The sequence below is a fragment of the Carcharodon carcharias genome, chromosome 16, assembly GCF_017639515.1.
Source record: "Carcharodon carcharias isolate sCarCar2 chromosome 16, sCarCar2.pri, whole genome shotgun sequence".
NCBI lineage: Eukaryota > Metazoa > Chordata > Chondrichthyes > Lamniformes > Lamnidae > Carcharodon > Carcharodon carcharias.
In genome coordinates this window covers 87738690-87761027 of record NC_054482.1, presented here as the reverse complement: position 1 = coordinate 87761027, position 22338 = coordinate 87738690, and the positions used below count along the sequence as shown (strand labels likewise).

Below are 22338 nucleotides of genomic sequence, written 5' to 3'. Positions count from 1 at the left end.
ACTGTCCTGGCTGCAGGCTAAATTTAAACAGTAAAGCTTGGAAAACATGTGAGGGATAACAGTCAAGTTTAGGAGATTTTGCTCATTCTCCAGAATTAGCTATGGAACCATTAAAAATGTTTTTATTTTGACAGTGTGCAATTGAGAAAAATAATATATTTGATGCATTCAGCCATTCCGCAATAGTGTTCTGTCAACAGCTATCCAAGGTCATCTTCTGGTGTGATACAAATAATTGACAGGACCTTAAAAAAGTCAAGTTTGGTCAAAATTAGCACTGAGCACATTTACAGAACACAATTTGATGCTTACCTGGGTTAGGAGGAGGTGCATAATCTTAATTTCAGGGTTAACTGTTTTATAGAGTCTTTGCCATTCTTGGTTCCACTACATAGCAAGCTAGGTTGCTTCAAACTTTGCATATTAAAATCAACACATTAGGTGGCACTTCATTTTTTAAAATCATTTTATTTTATTAAGTTACTTTTCATACCATTTTTTTTTAAAAAGGAAGATTGACATTACAGCATACAAACATTCCCTGGGCAATACAGAACTCAACTGCCAACACATATGGGCAATGCACCATTACTTGTCTCGCATTGGTATTGATTTAGGAATGAAGGACAAAGCCTTGCTGGTTGCACTTTTAGCCTCTTAGGTTAAAGAACAAATTCAATTTATCCCCCCACAAAACACATGGGCTATTCATCCACAAACAGCAGTGTGCCTTTAAGAGTCTTCTTTATGAGCCAAGACCCATAATCTATGAGATACTGGTCAAACATGCAATCTAAATCACATGGACTGGATTTTCTTCTTTTCGTCCTCTCTTCCAATTTCAGAGTCTATGTGGTTATTCATTCAGCTTTTTTTTTGAAATTGTGGTTAAAGAGTTAACATCCTGCAGAACAATAAACACATCTTTCGAAGAGTTGGGTCATTAGAGAGAGGCAGCCATGAGGGAATGTACACTGACCATAAGATCTTTTTTCCCCCAGAAGATCTGCAGCCTGACATTTGTTTTTCCTCCATGAAATATTTTGAAGGCAAAATATAGAACTGATGTACATCATGTCTGAATAAAACACTTCAATACTCAGTTTTCAGAAACATTTTTTCAAGTAAGGTTCAGCATTTTGAAAGCAAACAGTATCTTAAATGGCACACCTGTTTTCCCAGCAACAATGGGAATATAAATGGGATTTTTTTTTGGATAACAAATGTTTTCTCCCAAACAGCACAAGATGATCAATGGCACTGGGAAGTGTATAGATCTCAAAATTATAACTGTCAGAGGAACATAGTTCTTTCCTTTAACAAGAGACTGCAACATACTCGTTGCACACTCATAAATCAGATGATTGAGATGGTTACAAATTTTTTAGAAAGCTAGTGTCAGCAGCTACTTAATACATTTACTAAATCAAAAATATTTTTCAGTGGTCATTAAATCAAAACTACCAAAGTTCTCTCTCAAAGGAGTATTATACCCAGGATTTTCAATAAATTCACAGATTCACTAAGTACTGCTAATCAAGACTGTATAGGATCTGTAAAAAAAAAAACTCCACTGCACTTAGCATAGCCCTTCTTTATTTAATGAAGCCACTATTTTACTCATCTTTTGTCGACCCTGGAGGCAACCAAATTGTGATCAAGGGCCATTTCAAAAGGAAAAGGCACTGTTACACCAAGAACATCACAATTTCCATTTGCATCATAGTTGTATCCCAAAAGGAAAGTGGCTTGGAAATGGGATTTTAATTTCCATTTTGCTATTATCAGTTACTATGCTGAATTAAAGTCAAATTTAACTTCCAATAACTGGGGTGATGACTAGTGTCTGGGAATCCGTTTACGAGAGAATGCTGCCTTTAGTTAAGGGATATCACAAATGCAATCAGTGGATTATGGCAACATAACCTTTTGAGTACTATTTAGAGCTTTCTATCAAAATAAGACAAACAATTCTACTTTAAAATAAAAAAAACACAAATAGTTCCATCAAGTTTCGAGTGCTACTTTACATTACATACATGGCATCACATTCACATGCCGAGGTGAGAGGGGTAACTGTCAGAATCGTTAGTCATAAAGCGAGCTCTTGCTTTATCTTGCTGACAATGACAGTAATCATAAGGATTGTTTTATTATACTAGAATAAAACATACTGAATTCATTTAAACTATTAACTGGAAGATTAGAAAGGCATACAACCTTTAGCCTGTGGAAAGTGGGGTGGGGCGGTGAAGAGTGCTTTGTGTGGGTATAAAAATAAACGTTGTCCATGCGCAATGCAAAATTTCTCAGAGGTTTTGTTTTCAGGCATTGACATAGAAAAAAATTTAAAAGTCCAGTACTCAAAGGGTTAAAAGCTGTAATTATGTTCTCTGTAAGCCATCTTCAATCAATTGAAGATGAGCTATACAAGGCTGGAAAAGATTTCCAATTCTGTGCAAGTTGGTAAGTCACAAAGGAAATTCTACCCTGGCATAAAAGCAGTAAGTGTTGATCTTGGAATACTCACAAATACCTTGTTAGCTCACTTCAAGATCCAAAAATCTAATTCCAACCCTGTCCTTCTGTACCCATTAGACAGCCATCTGCACCAATTGGCAGAAGCAGCAAAAGAAGTGGGTCATTTGTTTTTGATGACTGACCAGCCTAACATTTTCCATGTTAGAATAGTTTGTGTACTGCCCAGAGATAAGTTATCACCTCTAAAATTTGTTCCAATTAAACAATAGCTTTTCTGAAACCTGCCATTTTTGATCTCAGCTAAATTAGAACCAACTGAATGATGCTTCTGAACTGACAAACTGTCTGCCCCTGATGTGATTCCCTTTGACTGGAGACAAAGTTTTCAAACTCTAACTTGCACAAAATGATAAGATTCTAATCTCTGCTCAGCTAATAGCGGACAGACGTTTTGGAGAAATCCAAGCTGCAAGTAATTGCTGCTTTGAACTGGAACAAATGCCTTTTTGGAGAACTTTTAAAAAGCACCATCTTTGTGTTGGGAAAGGGGAAGAACTTCAGTAATAAAGTTAATCAGTTCTGGTGGTGATCCTTTTAATATGTTCAGCCTATACCTCAATTTAGTTTAAACAGTAATACCAAAACTATTTTGACAATGTATTACAGAAAAGTTGATTGACCATAATGTTAGTCATATAAAAAGAGTGGAAGGTAAATATTAAATTGGTTGAAAAAATAAGTGGGCCGTAACACACCTGTTCAGTCAATTTTTGTTATCTAATTTTTCGTGGAAAAGGAAAATACAAACCAATATTAAAGCAGTGCTAGAAATTTCTAAAGAGACTGGGCTACAGTGGTCAGATAATTGGAATGCAGATTACACTTAAGTAAAATTATTGTAATCATAGCCGATCTTGGCGCCTCGACCCAAATACAACTTTTCAGGCCTGTGTTTGGTGTTCGGAGATGGAGCAAAGGGAATGCAGCAAGAACTGAACTCAGGCATCCCTTTTACAAGAGAGGGTAAACACCTCTGCCATTTTTGCTTACTTCCTTGTAGCATTTCAAATATTGTCATGAGGAAGTCTGGTAACTTTGTTCAGCTCATGGACCTGAATCCATGGGAAGGAACAAAACAAAATTTTGGGAGGGAGGTAAAAGAGAAGAAGGATTGTTGTTGGAACCTATTTTGTTAACTTGTTAGATTTAACTATCAAAACCAATAGTCGGGATTACCAAATATGTTTAGGGCTGAGCAGTGGAATAGGTTAAAAGGCTGTTCATGTCAGTAATCTGGATTCAAATCCAGCTCCAACACAAGAGATTAAACAATCTTCCCTCCCGGTTGGCAGCAAAAGTTTCTCAAAATTAGTTTGAATTGATCTCTAAACTTGATTCATAGTGAACATGAGCCTGCCTGTCTTGCAGAACTGCCCAAAGGCTTGATATGGAAAATAGAAATGTCATACCAGTGTTTTTCTGAGACTGGGGATAAGGCACATAGTTTGGGACACAGCAGAAGGATCTTAACTCTGCATCTAGACTATGATACCTGATGTCAAAAGGTGGACAAGTTGCCTTCCAGCAATAACATCCCTCACTTTGATAAGCACAAAGGAACTAAAAGAAGTGGGCACGAGAACACTAGTAACTTTTAATTAATTTTAGTCTATTTTCAATTATGCCCACTTTAACAATAAATGGTCAAACTATGGCAGAACATACCTGGTGTCTACCCCATTGCCGCTGACTTAATTTGAAACAGGTACTGCAAGGTAATTTTTATTTGTTAACACTGACGAGCGTGTAATTTTCAATATTTCTGCCCCTCAGCATTAGGATTATTAAAGTGGAAGTTGGGGATTTGCAATTAATGTTATTGTGCAGCTCCAACTGGTGCACACTTGATGAACATTTAAAAAGACAGCCAACCTAACCAATCCCATTGTCACTACTTGGTGGCTTTTGTTGTGCCAAGGCTTCATTTTGCGATCCAGCAAAAATAAAAAAAAGGCACTTGTGGCCATCGGTGCCTTTGGTTTCGTGGCCCAGAGTGGACACCATCACCTGATGAAAGCCCTACCCCCCAAGATGTATAATTCTTGGTATACTGTGACTATACAGTAAGGCAGAAGATCAAAGGCTTATTCATTGAAATATTGGCAATAAGAAAAAAAACACACCGATCATGGACAAATAAAAAAAATCTCTTGCAACACCCCGCCAAAATAAATCATAAATTGGCACAATACAAAGGCTAAAAAGGTGACTGGGATGCTGACAGCAATTGTAACTTGTGTATTTCTCACTCACCACACAGTCATTCCACTTACACAATTCAGCTCATGCAATCTCATTGGTTTCCAGTGATTCCCAGGAGATGATTTACATTATCCTAATTGATTATTCTGTGGTAGCATTCTGGCGGACTGAATAGTCAGCTGACAATTCAGTAATGAGAAATGATGCTGCAGTCAATCCACAAATAAGCATTCAGATTTCGAAATATTTCCAAACACACTGGAAAAACAAAAACCAATGTGCTCTTAACCCTTTCACCGGCATAAACCTAAATATAGGTCAACATAAATGCCTCCAGGATGATTCACTTGTATTTAGGTTTACTCTGCTACCTTCATCTTTGTTTGCAATTAACATAAAGGCTCACATTGGTCGGGCATTTAAAGTAACCGTAGCCTGCTTATAACCATAATATAATTTCAATACAGTGGATGTTAGCAGTCCAAGGTTTAACAGATTTAACCATTTTGATTAAAAAGAGCTGTTCAACATACAGTAACAAAACAAAGCACTTTAAAGAAAAACAGAAGTTCATTTTTAAACATTATACAAACATCTTTAAAACCCAGTCAGAAAATAGTACTCTACTATATGACCTATTCTAAATTTTTCACAGGCCGGTGAAGGGATTAAAGTACTGTGCACTTGAGCTTTTTTTAAATTATTACAGCATTTAAATAGCAACCCCAGTCCAGCTGCTTACTCCTGGATCCATTTCAGCAGCTGACTTCATAGCTCCAATTCCAATTCTGTTTGGAGAGGAATAATCTTAACGAGTCCACACCGTCTAACAGTCACTGTCCTAGAGTTGGACAACTAACCATTTCAGGTATAGGTTTATATTCACTGGTTGTTTGAATCAAAGTATGGAGGGTGGAAATAGTCAGAGATGTTACAATATTCAGATACCCTACATAATATTGTAGCTTTTCTACAGCTAATTTAAATTTATACAGTATTTTAAAGTTTATACTATTATAACTCTGAGCCTGGAAGGTGATCATTTACCTTTTCAGGTGGAGATGATATGAGGTGCTGCATGATTAGCAGAATGAAACATTTTGGGGGGGTGGGGAGGGGTGCAAAATCTCACTAAATATGCGCTGTAGTTAACATTGTGCTGCGTAAGAATGACAATCTTCCCCCTTTTTTTGCCGGAGACAATAATGATAATTACATTTTAAAATATGGAAAGGTCTGATTGTTCTAAATTAATACTTAATCCAATTTTTAATTGACAAGATGCTTTTGAGAATTATGGTTAGATGAATATTTTCACAATACTCCTAATGGACTGTTCTGCTAATTGTGAAATCTGAATCCTTTCATTCCTCAAAATGAGTGTTATTAATTTTAAGTCTTCTTAGGTAGAAGCAAGTGCCTATCTGGTTTCAGACTGACTGGGGGAGCTAGAAATTAATATTCTTTTGAGAATTACATCATTCATTTTGACATCCCTCTCTATGAATTATTAAAATATCAGATCCAGGAATTTTGTTCATCAGTAAGTCAACTCAATCTCCACTGGGGTTACTAACTTAAAATACAACATTCTCCCCTTGGTTAGAAACTGCTGAGAACCTCTTGGCCAAATCTTTATGAGTCAACACATGGTAAATGCAGATTTAAACTCTAAATAATAAAAAAAAAAATTCTGGACTTAACAGGCATGCATAACCAGTTAGAAGCCAAGGAAGAAACTAATAACTGCCTACAATATTCAAAATTTCCCACTGTAGTTAATCAGAACTTCATCATTTTAAAAATTATTTAATTTATATTTATTTTGTCAATTTTTCAATCTATGCCAAGTTTCTGTTGTAATGATTATATCAACGATATTCCACAGATTACAATTTGTTGCCATCAACATTAATTTTCTCCCATTCCCCTCCCGGTTCAACGTTTATGACTAACACTTACAACATGGCTGTTCCACCAAATACGAACAACTATGTAATGGACAAGTGGTCAATATCAATTATATAACTGACTGTATTATGTCTAGTAAATGGCTGATAGTAATTATTCAAAATTTTAAATCAATATGTCACAATTAATAAGTCTTTAATGGGATGTCAGCGTGTACATGACATGGGACATACTGGAAATCAGCACCCACCATACTGCTGACATTTGAAAGTAAAAATAATTCTCATAAATAATACTCTGCTATAGCACAGGAAGTTTGAAGTACCTGTAGTCTACACTACAAAATGGCCACATGTGGGTCTGTGCCAGCAATTCCCCACATCATAAGCTCATCTCACCAGAGCTACCACAAGAAGATGCAAGGTAAGGCATCTTCAAAAAGAGATGAAAACTCTCAGCCAAGTCAGTATGCACAGCTTCCAATGGATTGATTTACAGAATTATGAGGACTGGCCTAGGAGCAGGTCATCCACCTATTTGGCTGGAGATATTATGTCAAATGGGAGATAGATAAACATAAATATTTTAAAGGCATCTCACCTTCAAAAATGAAAGGACTTTTAAAAGAAAAAGAGCTATTTCAAACTTTTAATCTGTCAGGGCCATGTCATGGTTATAAACTGCCCAATGTCATTTCTGCTGTCTAAGCCCACTGACCAGATTACTGCCTTGTATTTTCAACCAATTATCCAATGATCTGTGTTCAGGAGCACCCTTCTCTCCAAACTTACCAGGGTTACTTCAGAAGCTACACATGACAATGTCATCAATTTATTAGTGTAGGTGAACTTCAGTCAAATAAATATTCCACACTTGCCAATTACATATTCTATTTATGTTATATAGGAGTGAAGAGTGATTTTAAAACAAATTATGATTATTTTAAAAATTGAAAACAGATAAGATACTTTATGATGTGATCAGAATAGGTTTTGTGATCTTATAACATCAGTTATGAATAGTGAAATATCAGTTAATATCACCAACTAGAATTCTTCCCTATGGCCATAAAGATTGGACTTTGAGTTTCTCACAACAAAATATACATTCTCAATATCAACCTAATTGGAAAATGGCTGCCAGTCGTATGGATTTAAAAAAGAAAAAGTTGCCTATATTAAAGTAATCGTCTAATATTTAATAAAGTACCAGGTTGCTATTAAGGTTAAACCATGAATGTGCTGAGTCAGTACATTCTTGTAAACCTAAACTCCTTGCAAAACTCCTGGGACCTACTAAACATTCTAAGACAAAATTTCTGCGACCAAGTGAACAGAATTACCAGATGTTCTATTGTACAAATAAAATTAAATCTATATAATGCATTACCACACAGGATTTTGATACTCTGAAAAATCTGAACTCTGGGAACTATTATACACAAATCAACAAGTTCTCCTTTCCCCAAGACTGTACTAAAACCTTAATCAAATCCTCCGTAGTTACTACTGAAAGCATTTAGATAAAAATTTGTCTTTTTGGATATTCACAAGCACAACCACTAGTTATCCTTTTCCATACAAAACCTTCAAAGAACAGGGGAGGAACTTGCATCAAGTCTGGAGCTTCAACTGTCGACGTTTACTTCACAACAGTCATAAAGGCCTGCTGTCTGCAACCTGGGTGTGTGCACACCTTCCCCAAATTGATTGGTGCCTAAAACCATCTGGTATGGTGCCCAGTCCTTCACCGTTAAAAAGGTTAACCGACACCAAGCAACGATAATTTACTATGCCCATGGCCATTCCAGTCATCTTTATGGATCCATGTCATCAAGGTCACTTTTAGAATCACCAAGCATCATGGGAGACTCGGAGCCCTTAGTTTGAAGAAATGAAGGAAAAGTTATTGGAACATACACATGGCCTTAAATGGCAGTTTATGATATACCAGTGGAGTGATGATGGAAAGGAAAAGCTGGAAAATATGTTGCTTTACCATTGAGAACATTAACCTTAAGTGTTGGCTGCCAAGTGTTATTTTCTCACACACTTGTTCCAATACACTCCATTGTAATTTGAGAAAAATATAGAAATTGAAAATGCACAGCAAGTTTGTCAGCATTGAAAGAGAAAGATAGGTTGGTGGTGCTATGAAGTTCTGGCCCAAAATATTAACCCCTCTTTCTCTTTGAGATGTACACAGAAGATTCCTTGCATTGAAGCTTAATGTTTTGTCTCTATAGGGCTTCCTCATGTGATGACAGAATTCTACTTGTAATAGGTTTGTTTTATATTTAGAAGAAATTATTTGAGACAGTTTCATCATCCATGTTCAAGTACCTCTTCATTATACAAATAAAATCTTCACAAAGGCATCAATTTGAATAGTTCCACTTTTCAACCTTACAGCAGCAAGTCTTTCTTTGGAGACAGATAGTTAGTGAATCTACTGCTCCCACCATTATACCATGCAGTGCCTATGAATGTGAGGAAGGGGCAGGGGGGGTGTGCTGATCAGGAGCAATGTACTTCACCAGCTCATCAAAAAGGCAGCTTGATAGAACAGGAGTGCACTTATTTTCCAAACACATTTTTACAGCAGATCGCTGAAATGTAGCCCTGTAATATTGACAATTCCAACAACAAACTCATTTAGGATTTTTAAAAAAATTAACATTTGTGGCATAGTTCTTTAGATAAAAGTAACTTGGAACTATTGAAATTATTGTTTTAGTATTTGTATTTTCTCTATTTTCTTGTGCCAATTCGGGGGACCAATTTTGTAGACTTGCCATATTTAGTTACAATTATTTTAAGTATTTTCTGCTAAAATTTAATTGCTTGATACATTTCTAATGCAACAATTTAATGTTGAAACTCTCAGTAAGGAGTCCTTCTTACCTGTCGGAGTGTTCTATCTCCGTTCTCTGTAGCAGGGCTGCCATCTGACCCATTACTGCTCCCAGATTGTTCCTTCTCATTCAAAAGGGCTGTAGCATAGGCCAATGTGTCCTGTAATGAAGTATGATCAATCTTAGAGTTGCATGTCTTAACTGTGGCATTTAAATTTAGGCTTTTTATACTGCTTATTTTTTTGGTTAAGACGGAATATCAATCTCAAGAAATACAAAGAAAGCAATGAAACAGGGCAGTTTTTGTATGCGTGTAGCAGGACTTGGATTCATTTCTAAATCCTACCCCTTCAACTACCTTCTATTCTCACTCATGTGGTCAAGAAAGGCAGAATGGAGGCCAGTTCCTGTGGTTCAGAGAGGAAGAAAAAGAAAGACAAGGGAAAGCTACCCTGGGCCATTCCCCACATCCTTGAGGTTCGATTCAAGTTGTTCTGAAATCTGGGAGCAGGTGATCCAGCCCCCAGATAGAGAAAGTAAACTCAGAGCTTTGCAAAAGGGAAGAGAAAAATCAAAATATTTTAGAAGTATTAGTTTGTTCTGGTGATAGCTAACTTACTGAGTTAGATGGTTACACATTCCAGTTGCACCCCTGGACTTGGACATCCAACATTTCAGTGATATACTGAGGGAGTGCCACATTGTTGGATGAGGTATTAAACCAAAGCTCTGTCTGCTTGTTCAAGTGGATGAAAAAAGATCCTATGGCACTACTCAAAGAGGCATAGAGCAGTTCTCCTGACCAACAGTTAATCCTGAATCAACATCAGTAAAACTGATTATTTGGTCATTTATTTAACTGTTGTTTGAGACCTGGTTGCTCCTTAATTGGCTATGGCCCACATATCTCCAAAAGTAGTAGTTGGCTGTGAAATACTGTGTGATATTCCTAGAATCTAAAAGACAATATTTAACTGCAAGTTCTCCCTTCCTTCTTTTGTGAGTAAGGTGTCAGGACCAATGACCAATATCAGAACCAGGATAAATAATTCTGACTCGTTTGTTTTGTAATATTTTTCCCAAAAAATATTTCTCTAGTCAAAAGCCATTGATAGCATTGCTTTTTTTTTTAAACCAGAATGCTATTCCTCTTTCTGACAGTAGGAAAGAACCAAATAAATTGCTACTTGAGTTTGATCTGTTTTGCCTGCCTAGTTGTTGCTATAAGGAAAATTGAGGAAGCTGAAATACCTGTGCTGAAATTGTGCGCTGAAATGTCTTTGCTGTTGAAGTTTCATTTGATATGTTGCTCTGTGGGGCCCAATAATGTTCTGACATCTAAACAGAAAGATAAAGAAAAAGACACAGGCAGTTCAACTGTAGAACACACAAATTGCACCAGTCTCCTGGTAAACGACTACCTCCTGAAATGACATGTGTCTTTAAGAATTGTTTCAATATTTTAGGGGCTCTAACATGGAACCCAGCCATAAGAAACTCAACAGATCTTAGGTCAATAAACAGCTTGGAAGAAGCAGGTGACTTGATCTCACTGGAACATCTGAATTATGAAAACAGCACACTTGTCTTCCTTTTCCTGGATGTTACAGATCACTTGTTTTTGAGGCATTATAACTGAAAATAAAATGTGGCATCAAAGCCAGTTTTGCATTGTTAAGTATGGTTTCTACAATCTGCTTCGTTCTGGTATTATAGTGTTCGAAAAACATTGGTAGGTTACAAGTGGTCTCAAAGTGGATAAATACATTGCTGCCAGTCCTCCTCACCTTCTTTTGTAACCATTGCACAGCCCAGCTCCAGTGGTGAGGATGTTCCCGAAAATAATCCTTAGCAGCTGAACATCTGTTGAAGAGGGAAGTGAATGCTTATTACGTGCATGAGTTTTTGGAAGGAGGCAGGAAAATAGGAAGATTTTTAAAAATCTGGATAGCCAAACAAAATGACACATGTTACCTTCTGGGGCCCAAGTTTAAACCTGAATGATACAGGTTAATCTGCAAGTTTTATTTCTCTCGAAACAAACTAGTGGGATAATTATTCTTGAGTGATGACAGCTGTTCCCAGGTTGGAAAAGGGTCCATGGTCAGGGGAGACCAAATGGGAGGGCAACTAGACAGATGCTTAAACAATCAGGTACAAAATATTGCTGGGCTTTTCATTCATCCTTGTTTAATTAGGCCATTACTGGAATGTATGTTAATTAGTGTATGAAATAGTATAGGCCTTATTTTAGTGAATCACTTCATGGTTCAAAAGTTTGATAAAAAGTAGCAGTTGAACTAAAAGGCTGTTATGCACAGCTTGCTAAAAGACCTTACAGTCTTAGACAAAGAACGGTGGTAGAAAAATTAAAAATAATGAAACTTCTGTAAGTTAGCTTTGAAGGCTAGAGATGGAATGTTGTTGGCGAGTTATGGAACAGGTCATGGAGAACAGCCTAGAATGTGAGAAGGAAAGGATGATACAAGACCTAGGGCCTGATTGATCAAGAACATCAGATAAGTGCGAAGGTTCAAGAAGCTAATGATTGGTGAATGACATTAAGGGCAGACTTTTCAAACCAACAGCTTAGATAAAGAAGTTGACGTTTTATGGGGTATTTCAAAATAAAGTAACTCCTTTATAGAGCAAAAGGCCTAGTCAATAAATCATCCAGGTCCACCCCTGAAAAAGGGTCTAAAGTGAAAGACTTTGCTGCCTACTGCACTGAGTCCTACCAGAGAGAAACTCCTAAGGGTAGATCCATGCTAACACCCTTGGGTTGCTCGAGAAGTCGCGAAGACATGAGGCAACAAGGGGGGATAAAAAGAACAGGTTGTTCATGAATGCCAGCCTTTCTACTAACCAGGGCTGGTACTTGCTACTAGTCATGGCCATACATTTTTACTGTATAACTAGTGTGTTATATTCCATCTTAAACTCTGATTAAATTCAACACACCCACCATACTGATTACAGTTGATCTTGATTGATAGATTGAAATCACTGCACCAGCAAGGGTGAGCATTCTCATTCCAGTTCTTAATGGCTGAAAACTTACAGTATAAGACTAGTCATTACCTTTGCACCTGTAGGAGAATCCCCAGAGAAGGGATCACAGCTAATGAAGGAAAAAAGAAATGACAGCGTACATAGGATAGTTAGATCAAAGCATGTTGTTTGGCCTGTAATTAGAGCAATTCTGCTATTTGCTGTTCTGTTTAAACTGGAAGGATCACACACTGGTGAAAAAGTTCTATTTTTCAAACTGTATCTCCCTTATTTGAATAAATATTGTCACTGAATAGTTGAATCAGATCACCTGGTGGTGTCTTTTTTTGTTAATTTATTCTTTCGTGGGATGTGGGCCTCACTGGCTAGGCCAACAAATATTGCCCATCCCTAGTTGCCCTTAAGAAGGTGGTGGTGAGCTGCCTTCTTGATCCGCTGCAGTCCATGTGGTGTAGGTACAACCGCAGTGCTGCTAGGAAGGACTGCACATAGAATGCAATGGACTCCCACCACACACACCCCCCTCACCCCCAAACCAGCTTATATTTCACCACTTTTCAATTTTTCTTTAGTTCTGGTGAAGAGTCATACAGACTCGAAACGTTAACTGTGTTCCTCTCCGCAGATGCTGTCAGACCTGCTGAGTTTTTCCAGGTATTTTTGTTTTTGTTTCAGATTTCCAGCATCCGCAGTTTTTTGCTTTTATTATAATGGGCAATAAATGCTTGCCCAGCCAGCAAAGGCCTCATCAAAAAAAAGGAGTTCCAGGATTTTTACTCAGTGACAGTGAAGGAACAGTCATATAATTCCAAATCAGGATGCTGTGTGGCTTGGAGGGGAACTTGCAGGTGGTGGTGTTCCCATACATCTGCTATCCCTGTCTTTCTAGGCAGTAGAGGTTGCGGGTTTGGAAGATGCTGTCGAAGGAGCCTTGGTGAGTTGCTGCAGTGCATCTTGTAGATGGGTACACACTGCCACCACTGTGTCAGTGTGGAGGGAGTGAATGCTGAAGGTGGTGGATGAGGTGCCAATCAAGCAGGCTGCTTTGCTCTAGATGGTGTCGAGCTTGGGGGCAAAATATTAGCATGGATAGAGGATTGGTTAGCCAACAGGAAGTAGAGAGAGTAGGGATAAATGGGTTATTTTCTGGTTGGCAAGATGTGATGAGTGGAGTGCCACAGGGATCAGTCCTCAGCTTTTTACAATTTATATCAATAACTTGGATAAAAGGACCAAATGTATGGTTGTTAAATTTGCAAATGGCATGAAGATAGGTAGGGAAGTAAGTGGCGAAGAGAACATATGGAGTCTGCAAAGGGACAAAGGTTAAGTAAGTGGGCAAAAATTTGGCAGATGGAGTATAATGTAGGAAAATGTGAACTGGTCTACTTTGGCAGGAAGACTAGAAAAGCAGCATATTATTTAAATGAAGAGATTACAGAACTTTTGAGGTACAGAGGGATCTGGGTGAACTGGTACATGAATCAGGAAAAGTTGATATGCAGGTACAGCAAGTGATTAGGAAGGCAAACAGAATGTTGTCATTTATTGCATGGGAAATGAAATATAAAAACAGATGTTTTGCTACAGTTGTACAGGGCATTGGAGGGACCACATCTTGGGTATAGAGTTTGGTCTCCTTATTTAAGAAAGGATGTAAATACATTAGAAGCAGTTCAGAGAAGCTTCACTCAATTGATACCTGGGATGGGGGGCTTATCTTATGAAGAAAGGTTAGATAGGCTGAGCCTGTATCCATTGGAGTTTAGAGGAATGAGAGATGGTCTTATTGAAACTTATAAGATCCTGAGGGGGCTTGGACAGGGTAGATGCTGAAAGGATGTTTCCCCTTGCAGGAGAAACTAGAACTAGGGTACACAGTTTAAAAATAAGGGGTGTCCCACTTAAGACAGATGAGGAGAATTTTTTTCCTTCAGAGTTGTGAATCATTGAAACTTTCTTCCCCAGAGAGTGGTGGAGGCAGGATCAGTGAATACCTTAAGGCAGAGGTAGAAAGAATCTTGACTAACAAGGGAATTGAAGGTTACTGGGGGTAGGCGGAATGTGGAGTTGAGGCCACAGTCAGAACAGCCATGATCTTATTGAATGGTGGATCAGGCTCGAGGGGCCAAATGGCCTACTCCTGTTCCTAATATGTAATTTCAAATGTCCTTAAGTGTTGTTGGAGCCGCACTCTTCCAGGCAAGTGGAGAGTATCTCATCACTCTCCTGACTTGTAACTTGTAGATTTTGGACAGGGTGTGGGGAGTCAGGAGTTGAATTACACACCGCAGAATTCCTAACCTCTGACCTGATCTTGTAGCCACAGTATTTATATGGCCATTTCAGTTTCTGGTCAATGGTAATCCCCAGGATGTTGATAGTGGGGGATTCAGTGATAGTAATGCCATTGAATGTTAAGGAGAGATGGTTGGATTCTCTCTTGTTGGAGATGGTCATTGCCTGGCACTTGTGTGGTGTGAATCTAACTTGCCACATATCAGCCCAAGCCTGGATATTGTCCAGGTCTTGCTGCATATAGGCAAAGACTGCTTCAGTATCTGAAAAGTTGCGAATGGTGCTGAACATTGTGTAATCATCAGCAAACGTCCCCACTTCTTACCTTATGATGGACTGAAGGTCATTGATGACGCAGCTGAAGGTGGTTGGGCCTAGGACACTACCCTGAGGAACTCCTGCAGTGATGTCCTGGGACTGAGATGATTGAACTCCAATAACCACAACCTTCTTCCTCTGGGCCACGTATGACTCCACCCAGAGGAGAGTTTTCCCCGTGACTTGCATTGACTCCAGTTTTGTGAGGGCTACTTGATGCCATACTCGGTCAACTGCTGCCTTGATGTCAAGGGCAGTCGCTCTCACCTCACTTATTGAGTTCACACCAAGGCTGTAATGAGGTCAGGAGCTGAGTGGCCCTGGCAGAACCCAAACTGAGTGTCAGTGAGCAAATGACTTCTGAGTAAGTGCCGCTTGATAGCACTGTTGACGACACCTTTCATCACTTTGCTGATGATTGAGAGTAGATTGATGGGGTGGGAATTGGCTGGGTTTTGTCCTGATTTGTATACACAGGGCATATTGTAGCAATTATCCACATTGTCGGGTAGATGCCACTGTTGTGACTGTACTGGAACAGCATGACTAGGAGCATGGCTAGTTCTGGAGCACAAGACTTCAATGCTACTACTGGAATATTGTCAGGGCCATAGCCTTTGCAGTATCCAGTGCCTTCAGCCATTTCTTGATACCACGTGGAGTGAACTGAACTGGCTGAAGGCTGGCATCTTATGATGTTGGGGACTTCAAGAGGAGGCCAGGATGGTTCATCCGCTTGGCACTTCAGGCTGAAGATGGTTGCAAATGCTTCGGCCTTGGCTTTTGCACTTATGTCCTGGGCTCCCCATCATTGATGATGGGGATATTTGTGGAGCCTCTTCCTCCTCCGGTTAGTTGCTTAATTGCCCACCACCATTCATGACTGGATGTGGCAGGACTGTAGAGCTTAGATCAGATCTGTTGGTTGTGGGATCGCTTAGCTCTGTCTATCACATGCTGTTTCCATACAAGTAGTCTGTGTTGTAGCTTCATCGGATTGACACCTCATTTTTAGGCAGGTCTGGTGCTGCTCCTGCACTCTTCATTGAACCAGGGTTCAGCCCTGGCTTGATGGTAATGGCAGAGTGAGGGATATGCCGGGCCTTGAGGTTTTGGTTGTATCCAATTCTGCTGCTGCTGATGGCCCACAGCGCCTCATGGTTGCCCAGTCTTGAGTTGCGAGATCTGTTGAAATCTATCCCATTTAAGACAGTGGTAATGCCACACAACACAATGGAGGGTATCCTCAATGCGAAGACGAGAATTCGTCTCCGCAAGAGCTGTGCGGTGATCAGTCCTACAAATACTCTCATGGACAGATGCATCTGTGTCAGGTAGATTGTGAGGAGGAGGTCAAGTGGGTTTTTCCCTCTTGTTGGTTCCCTCACCACCTAAAACAGATCCAGTCTAGCAGTTATGTCCTTTAGGACTCGGCCAGCTCGATCAGTCAAGTGCTATTGAGCCACGCCTGGTGACAGACATTGAAGTCCCCCATGTAGGTTACTTTCTGTGTCCTTGCCACTCTCAGTGCTTCTTCCAAATAGTGTTCAACATGGAGGAGTACTGATTCATCAGCTGTGGGGGAGGCGGTAGGTAGCAACCAGCAGGAGGCGTCCTTGCCCACGTTTGACCTTATGCTATGAGCCTTCATGGGGTCCAGAGTCGATGTTGAGGACTCCCAGGGCAACACCTTCCATACTGTATACCACTGAGCTGCCACCTCTGGCAGGGCAAATCATACCCAGTGATGGTGATCATGGTGTCTGGGAAATTTTTTGTAAGGTACGATTCCGTGAGCATGACTATGTCAGGCTATTGCTCGACTATTGTGGGATAGCTCTCCCAATTTTGGCACAAGCCCCGTATGTTGGTATTGAGGACTATGCAGGGTCGACAGGGTTGGGTGCGCTGTTGTTGTTTCTGGTGCCTATGTCTATGCTGGGTAGTCCGTCCAGTTTCAAAGACTTCATAGTGGTTTGATTCAACTGAGTGGCTTTTCACTATGAATTTAAGAGTCAACCACATTGCTGTGGGTCACATGTAGGCCAGGCCAGGAAAAGACAGTTGAAGCAGATGGACTTTTATGACTATCAACAATGGTTTCATGGTCAGTATAACTGTGACTAGCTATTTACATTCAGATTTATTAATTGAATTCCACCAGATGTCATGTGGGATTTGAACCTATATCCCCATAGCATTAACCTGGGCCTCTGGATTACTAGTCCAGTGATATTACCACTACGCCATCACCTCCCCATAAGTCTGAGAATGAATCACTGTATCCGAACTGCCACTTTAAAAGCATAAAATGGCAGAAACACTTATCAGGTCAGGCAGTGTTATGATTATCTGAAACCTTAACTCTGATGCTGCCTGTCTTGATGAGTGTTTCCACATCTGCCATTTTTACTTCAGATTTCCAACATATATAGGATTTTGCTTTGGTATCTGAATTGTTCCTAGATTAATTGTACAATTTAGAACATCAGAGCCTTTCACTTGATATCACTTGACCTGGAGTTTCCTTCTTGGACACAACCCAGAAGTTACACCCAAAAGTGCAACTAATGTCAGGTCAAATTTGTTGATGCCAGGTTATGCCTAGTATCCTTCCAATCTCACTAGCATGGCCAGAACATAAAATGGGCATCGATAGAAATAAATCAACCTAAACAATTAGAGCTGAAGGCATCATATATTTCTTTAAGTATGAAAAAGTAAGTTTCAATTTATTTAACCACCATTAATAGACATCAGACAAATCATGTTTTAGAACCTGTGACTGGGGAAGCTTTTGGCTTTTTCATATGACTGACATAAATGCTATCCAAATTTATTCAAAGAAACAGAAAATAAATAGATCTCAGTGAGGAAGAATTTTGTAAGAAGCTCAAATAATTTAAATTAAAAACAATAATGACTTTTTTTCTGCTTGAAAATCTGGTTGAGGTGTTAAAAGATGCCCCAAACAAAGACACTCATAATGAGGTAAAGGACGTGGTCAGCCGCGTGGACTGATGCTCATTTGGGTAAATGATTTGATGAATGGATATAAAAGGCTGAGTTGATTTGAGCACAATGCCGTTATACCCCTAACTCACTTGTGCTCAATTTTCTAATCTTTTAAGTCATACAATTGGTTTGTGCCTATGTTACACACATACCTGGCACAAATGAAGGGAGCTCGAGGCCATCATTGGTGCTATTTTAGGCTACTAAGTACTAGGGAATCGAGCCAAGGCTGTTACTTGTTTGGCAAATGCCACCTCAATTTATGGAAGCTGGTTACAATTGTGCTCTAATTTAACTGCTTCTATTTCACTAACTAACTATGCCTTTGAGAAGCAGCTTTCTTCTTAAAGACACCAAGAGAGAAAACCTAACCAGGTTTAAGTACCAGAACGAGTGGTAAGGTATGGTTGAGCCAAACAGTCTTGGCATTCTAAAACTTCGACTGTGTCTAATGCTTAAGACTCAACTTTGGATACAAGTTTGAGTTTCCTCCTAGCACACTCTGGCCTCTGTGCAATATCCCTCCCACCTTGGATAACAGAGCTTGCCGCTGCCTCAGTTCTACTCATCGTTACTCCTTGCTTCCCAATCTTACTTTTTACCTTTGTAATGCTCACTTAAGTTTTGGGTCACCTCTTGTGCCTCTTACAAGTTCCTTTTTTGCTTCGTGAACCACCTTTACTCGTTTTCCAATGTTAAACTGGTTACGTAAATGCAAGTTGTCCATAAGTAGCCAGCAAAATCAAAGCTTATCTTTTCAAATCAATTTTAAATTTGGAGTACTTACTTCTGAGCTAATAGGACCAAGAATTTGATACACTGGTAGCAGCGGCTGCTGTCAACATTGTTACTCTGGTGCATCAGGGCTGTGGAAATGGGGGAGAGAACCATTAATGATTTAAAACCAGATCACAGCTACAGAGTGGCAGAATGTGCTGTTGGAGACAACAGGTCAAATTACAGATCATTCACATTGGACACCAGCTGGTGTGGTTAAAGCTAGACAGCTGTGTGCAAACTAGAGGGTGCATAAACAACACATGCACACACATGGCAAGAATGAGAGGGGAGGAAGACACAGCTAACACAATTTGATTGGTTGAAAAATATTCAGAAACGTACCTACTTGTGCTTTAATGGGTAAATGCAGTACTAAGCCTTTTATACTTGGAAGGCTGAGGTGAATCCGTGGCATGTGTTGAGTTAAGTGATCTCAGCCAGAATGGCAGGAGTATAACTGGCCTAAGCTTCCCCAGGGAAAGGACAAGAGGAAAACAATAGCCTTCCAGTAGTCCCATGAAAAAAAGTGCATTTGTGATACCCTCATGGCTAGATAATCTGGCAATGCTCAATGTATATGCCATAGCACAGAAACAGTCCTAAACAAAGTTATAAACCTGTGTGACTATGACCATGGCGCATCATAGCTCCTCCGTCTCATATAGCTTCTGACTACAACATTCTCCTCTAACATCTCTTCACAATTACCCAGCTCAGCTGAAATTCCCTTGCTTGGTTTCAAGTCTTACTTATCCAATCACAGTGACAAGATCTCCAGCAAGGACTTTTCTTCTCACCTCGTTACCTGTGGACTGTCCCCAATAACCCTCCGATAACTTCATTGTTCACGTGCTGCTCTTTGCTGACCATCATGAAAACGTACAGTCAGTGCCCAAATATAACTTGACCTTTAGCTCCAGCTCTCGACCACCTCTTTCCACCCTTCCACTGCCTCTAAGTGGTCAGACTGCTTGTCTGATATCCAATCTTGGGTGAACCACAATTTCCTGCAGCTAAACTTGGGGCAGATTGAAATCTTAGCCTTTGCCACAAATTCTGCAAAATTAACATTGGCTCCATTCCTGTCCTCAGCTACAGTCTTGGGATGAATCAATTTGGTTGCAACTTTGACATCCTATTCCACCAAGTTAAGCTTCTGACCCCACAAAATCTCTTCCATTTTCCTAGTATCCCCACATTCCATTAACCCAGCCTTAGCCCAACTGTTGCTGTAACCCTCTTCCATTCCTTTATTACCTTCAGACATTACTATTCCAATACTCCCGTGGCTGGCATTCCACCCTTAGTAAACATCCACTCATTCCAAGCACTGCTACCCAACACCCCTCTCATCCTAGCTCAATATTTACATTGCTTCCAAACCCCTAAAGTTCCAATTTAAACTGTTCATCTTTATGTTTAACTTACTTTTTATTTATTCATTCACGGGATGTGGGCTTCGCTGGCAGGGCCAGCATTTATTGCCCATCCCTAGTTGCCCTTAAGAAGGTGGTGGTGAGTTGTCTTCTTGAACTGCTGCAGTCCATGTGGTGTAGATACACCCTATGTGCTGTTAGGAAGGGAGTTCCAGGATTTTGACCCAGTGACAGTGAAGGAATGGCAATATATTTTCAAGTCAGGGTGGTAAGTGACTTGGATGGGAACTTCCAGGTGGTGGTGTTTCCATCTATCTGCTGCCCTTGTCCTTCTCGATGATAGCGGTCGTGGATTTGGAAGGTGCTGTCGAAGGAATCTTGGTGAATTCCTGCAGTGCATCTTGTAGATGGTATACACTGCTGCCAATGTGTGGCGGTGGTGGTGGAGGGAGTGAACTTTTGTGGATATGGTGCCAATCAAGTGGGCTGCTTTTTCCTGGATGGTGTCCAGCTTCTTGAGTGTTGTGGGAGATGTGAGGGTTTGTGTGAGAGTTAGTGGTGCTGTCCCTTGAGGTGTAAAATCCCTGTGGATGTGTGATGGATTTGAGAGTGAGCGTTGAGAGTGATGAAAAGAGTGAGCTACCCTGGCGGAACAGATGAGGCCATTCATCTTGTAGCAGCACTGGGTGGCCGTCCTTTTTTGCAGGGCACTGGCACTGACCACTGCTGTCACCACCTCTCATACTGGATTGGTGCTGCAGCTGCCCATCCTGCAGCTGGAGCAGGGGTAGAGGACATCACAGCTGGTCTTCATGGTGTTCAAAAGCTGCTTGAGGAACGTGTCACTGAAGCAGGGGGCTGCAGTCTGTGTGTCTTTCGGGGCCAACCTGTCTTCTGTGCGGCAGTCCTGGGCTGGAAGCACTGAGAGGTCTGTGCGTGGCCATACTTTAAATGTTGCACCCAGCGTGATGAAGCAGCGTGGTGATAGCCTGCCTGTCATGGAAACGGCATGTTTCCTGTGAATGCAGTGGGTTTGGGATGATACGGCATGAAAAGCTGTCACTGTGGAAAGCAGATAAAACCCGCCCATTACTGCACTTAGTGCGGATCTGGAATATTCCACCCATAATCTGGCCTCTCGTGCATCTCCCCTTCCACTCGACCAACCACAGGAGGCTGTCCCCTTCCTGTCAGCCCATACTCAGAATTTCCTTTCCAAAAATCATCCACATCTCTGGTTCTCTCTTCTTCTTAAGACCCACCTTAAAATCCATCTTTTTGACTAAGCTTTTGGATAACCCTCCTCAATTATGCAATTACACTTCTATGAAGCACCTTAGGATATTTTTCTTTGTTAAAATGCTATTCAAATGCACGCTGGTGTTGCCGTTGGAGAGATATATGGGGTATAGCCCCATGCGAATGGCACTGAAGAGCTGCCAGTGTTGCAAAACTGTACCCCACAATAAGTAACAACATTTAGTGGAGAAAATTGATCAGGGTGAGGAGAGTGAGACAAGTAACAAAGATGTACCTAGTAGCCCTTTTTCTGACTCAAAAGCAAATTTCAGCCGACGAGATTGCAATGGATCTTCAATGACCTTGATGAAAGGGGAAAAACAGAATAGGTTACCAATGAGTACTTCCTACATAGTGACTCTTCACCTCATGGTGGGTGGGCTCCTGGTGCATTCTTCCAGCTGGCCACCCAAAAGTTAAAATTCAATACTTTTTGTGTTGTCAATTACCACCATCAACTGTGATATGTCAGCCTGCTTTTGGTAGTTCTGCCCATAACAAAAGTAAAGCTACAATTACACAAAATTCATTTATTTTATAACAATTTTTCCTCCACATCATTTGTTAGCTTTCTTCAGTTTTTTCATTTGATCTTTTCCTTCCCAGAAAAACTGTTCCAAACCCAGGAATTACTGCACTGAAAAAATATAAGCCAATCAAGGATCCTATTTTCACTTTCTTAAAGCAAGATAGCTGTGGCAGAAGGGGATAGTCTAGTCACAAGTCTTTTCT

At 40.1% G+C, this 22338-nt stretch overlaps 1 protein-coding gene across 3 annotated transcripts in view; it reads right to left on the bottom strand.

The window, feature by feature from the left end:
• Positions 1–452: 452 nt before the first annotated feature.
• The window catches only part of usp24 (ubiquitin specific peptidase 24), a 195274-nt gene continuing 173388 nt past the window's right edge, over positions 453–22338 (bottom strand). For all 3 annotated transcript variants that reach the window (XM_041207988.1, XM_041207989.1, XM_041207990.1), the window contains exons 62-67: positions 21842–21908; positions 18939–19017; positions 11296–11371; positions 10760–10846; positions 9558–9668; positions 453–8533 (exon numbers count right to left, since the gene is read on the bottom strand). In XM_041207988.1, the coding sequence (XP_041063922.1) occupies positions 8471–8533; positions 9558–9668; positions 10760–10846; positions 11296–11371; positions 18939–19017; positions 21842–21908 (483 nt within the window). In that variant the 3' untranslated portion in view covers positions 453–8470. The remainder of the gene's footprint in view (positions 8534–9557; positions 9669–10759; positions 10847–11295; positions 11372–18938; positions 19018–21841; positions 21909–22338) is intronic.